The 1,930-nt window shown below is 46.2% G+C and overlaps 1 protein-coding gene across 1 annotated transcript in view; it reads right to left on the bottom strand.

The window, feature by feature from the left end:
- LOC104528967 (neurotrypsin) overlaps positions 1–1,930 on the bottom strand; it is a gene marked incomplete at its 3' end in the record, with an annotated part of 10,535 nt that overhangs the window by 3,034 nt on the left and 5,571 nt on the right. Inside the window, exons 4-5 of the mRNA XM_010173126.1 lie at positions 1,364–1,487; positions 451–627 (exon numbers count right to left, since the gene is read on the bottom strand). Coding sequence (XP_010171428.1) covers positions 451–627; positions 1,364–1,487 — 301 coding nt within the window. The remainder of the gene's footprint in view (positions 1–450; positions 628–1,363; positions 1,488–1,930) is intronic.

The following is a 1,930-nucleotide window of genomic DNA, read 5'->3' as shown; positions in this document are numbered from 1 at the left end:
AACAGAGAAAGACAGAGACAAAGCACATTCATCAATTCTTGGGATGCTCTTGTCCCACCATATCACACCCTCCACTCTAAGCCCCCCAGAAGCATCCATGATTGCAGCCCACAGTTCAGGTTGCTGCTGGTCCAGGGACGGCTCTTTAACTGGCTGCTGCAGTTACTAAGACTTTGCTGCCTTCAGACAAAAAACTGGTTTGATAAAAAGGAGATGTGGTCATAAGCAACATCCATCTTTCAGTGACTGTAGAAGTATGTCGACTCTGAGTATTTGGGATTGGGAAAGGATGGATAATTTTCCACTGGAAGGAAGATAACCACCTGTATAGCAGGTGAAAGAAGAACATGCTCCAATGATTTGCTCTCCATAGCTTCATGACCTTAGATTTTACCTCTTATCGGCAACACTGACATAAGAAACAGGGAACAAACCTCCCCTGGAGATTTACCTTCTGGAGGGACACACGTAACCATGGCACTCCCCTGGTTACAAGCTCCTGACACAGCTTCCTGATAGCCACACTGCAGCAGGGCTTTCTCATCCCCATGGCAGTTTGCTGACTGCAGGTGCAGGGGGACAGGCCACAGTCCGGGATGACTCTTCTTCCCAGCTGTGCCGATCTCACTGGTATGGAGAAAGCAACAGAGCAATGAAATGCCATAGTACTGCTTGATTTACAAGTTCCCTTCAGTTTTTGTGACTCTCCAGCCCAGTTGTGGCATTTCACATCCCAATGAGCCCAGCTGATTGGGAGTGCATAAGGGGTGGATATTTACAGTCTAACGGGAAAGCACAGGCAAGCGCAAAGCACTTTCCACCATCTAACCCATTTTGTCTTCCTACTTACTGCAGAGGAGTTCATATGGTCAGAAATGGCACCCTCGTTTGAGAGTGATGAACTAACTCATCAACAGATTCAAACACCCAGAGATCCGAATCACCTTCTTCCTTCTCTCCTTATCCTAATCTCATTATCCTTATCTCCTTGCTATTTGGAATTTTGAAGGTCCAAATTCCAGATTCCCAAAGAGGTTCACACTCTCAAAATTTCTATTAGGTCACTACAGTAACTCCAGCTGCTAATACTGAAAAGGGGATATGATCTCACAGCTCACTCATCACAGCCTGAAGCATCAAGCAGAAACTACTGCTTTAAGAAGTTCTTGCAAATGCTGTTTGGGGTTGGGCATAGCCATAGAAAGAAAACAGTAGGAAAGGACCCTCATAAGTGGGAAATGAGCCCACAAAACAAACTCCTCTCCCCCAGCCAACACACTATGCCAGAGGGACTGTAACCACAGAGGCTGTGGTTTCAAAGGCTGCATGACCCTGTAACTCGCAACCAAACTGAGGTTCCCACCTGAGACCTAGTTGTCTGCAGACAACACTGGCATCCCAGTCAGTCCAGTGGTCAGCACAGATGGTGCCCCACAATCCACTGAAGTACAGCTCCACACTACTATCTTCAGCCAACCGCACAGCACCTTCCAAAAGGGGAAAAAAATAAAAGTTGCTATTTTCTGATGGAGGTTTCGGATCAGCAAGTCTTGAACTTGAAATGCACTTGGCTTCTCTCATTTCTGTTTTGCTGGTGCTGTCACTGAAATGACTTGTATGAAGAAGTGTGGGATGTGGCACCTTCCCAGTTCCAGCAATGGCTGCTCAGGAGGATAGCTGGTGCTTTGCCCTTTTCAAAGTCATGGTAATATCGTCAGGAAATTGGCTTCTGCCACAGCTCCTGGATTCTCCTTCTGGGAAATGGGGATGATTTTACATGCCACTTTGAAAAGGTGAATGGAAATGGCAAGCTCTCTAATACCTTCTGACACTCCACTGATTTATTTTCCATCAACCACCTCACCTATGAGAGTCAATGTTGCTACAGCTAGATGTTCAGTAGCAGCAGGTGAATCCTCTTTAATTTCTC

Source organism: Antrostomus carolinensis, unplaced genomic scaffold (genome assembly GCF_000700745.2).
Source record: "Antrostomus carolinensis isolate BGI_N321 unplaced genomic scaffold, ASM70074v2 scaffold18048, whole genome shotgun sequence".
Taxonomy (NCBI): domain Eukaryota; kingdom Metazoa; phylum Chordata; class Aves; order Caprimulgiformes; family Caprimulgidae; genus Antrostomus; species Antrostomus carolinensis.
This window is presented reverse-complemented; position numbering and strand designations above follow the sequence as displayed.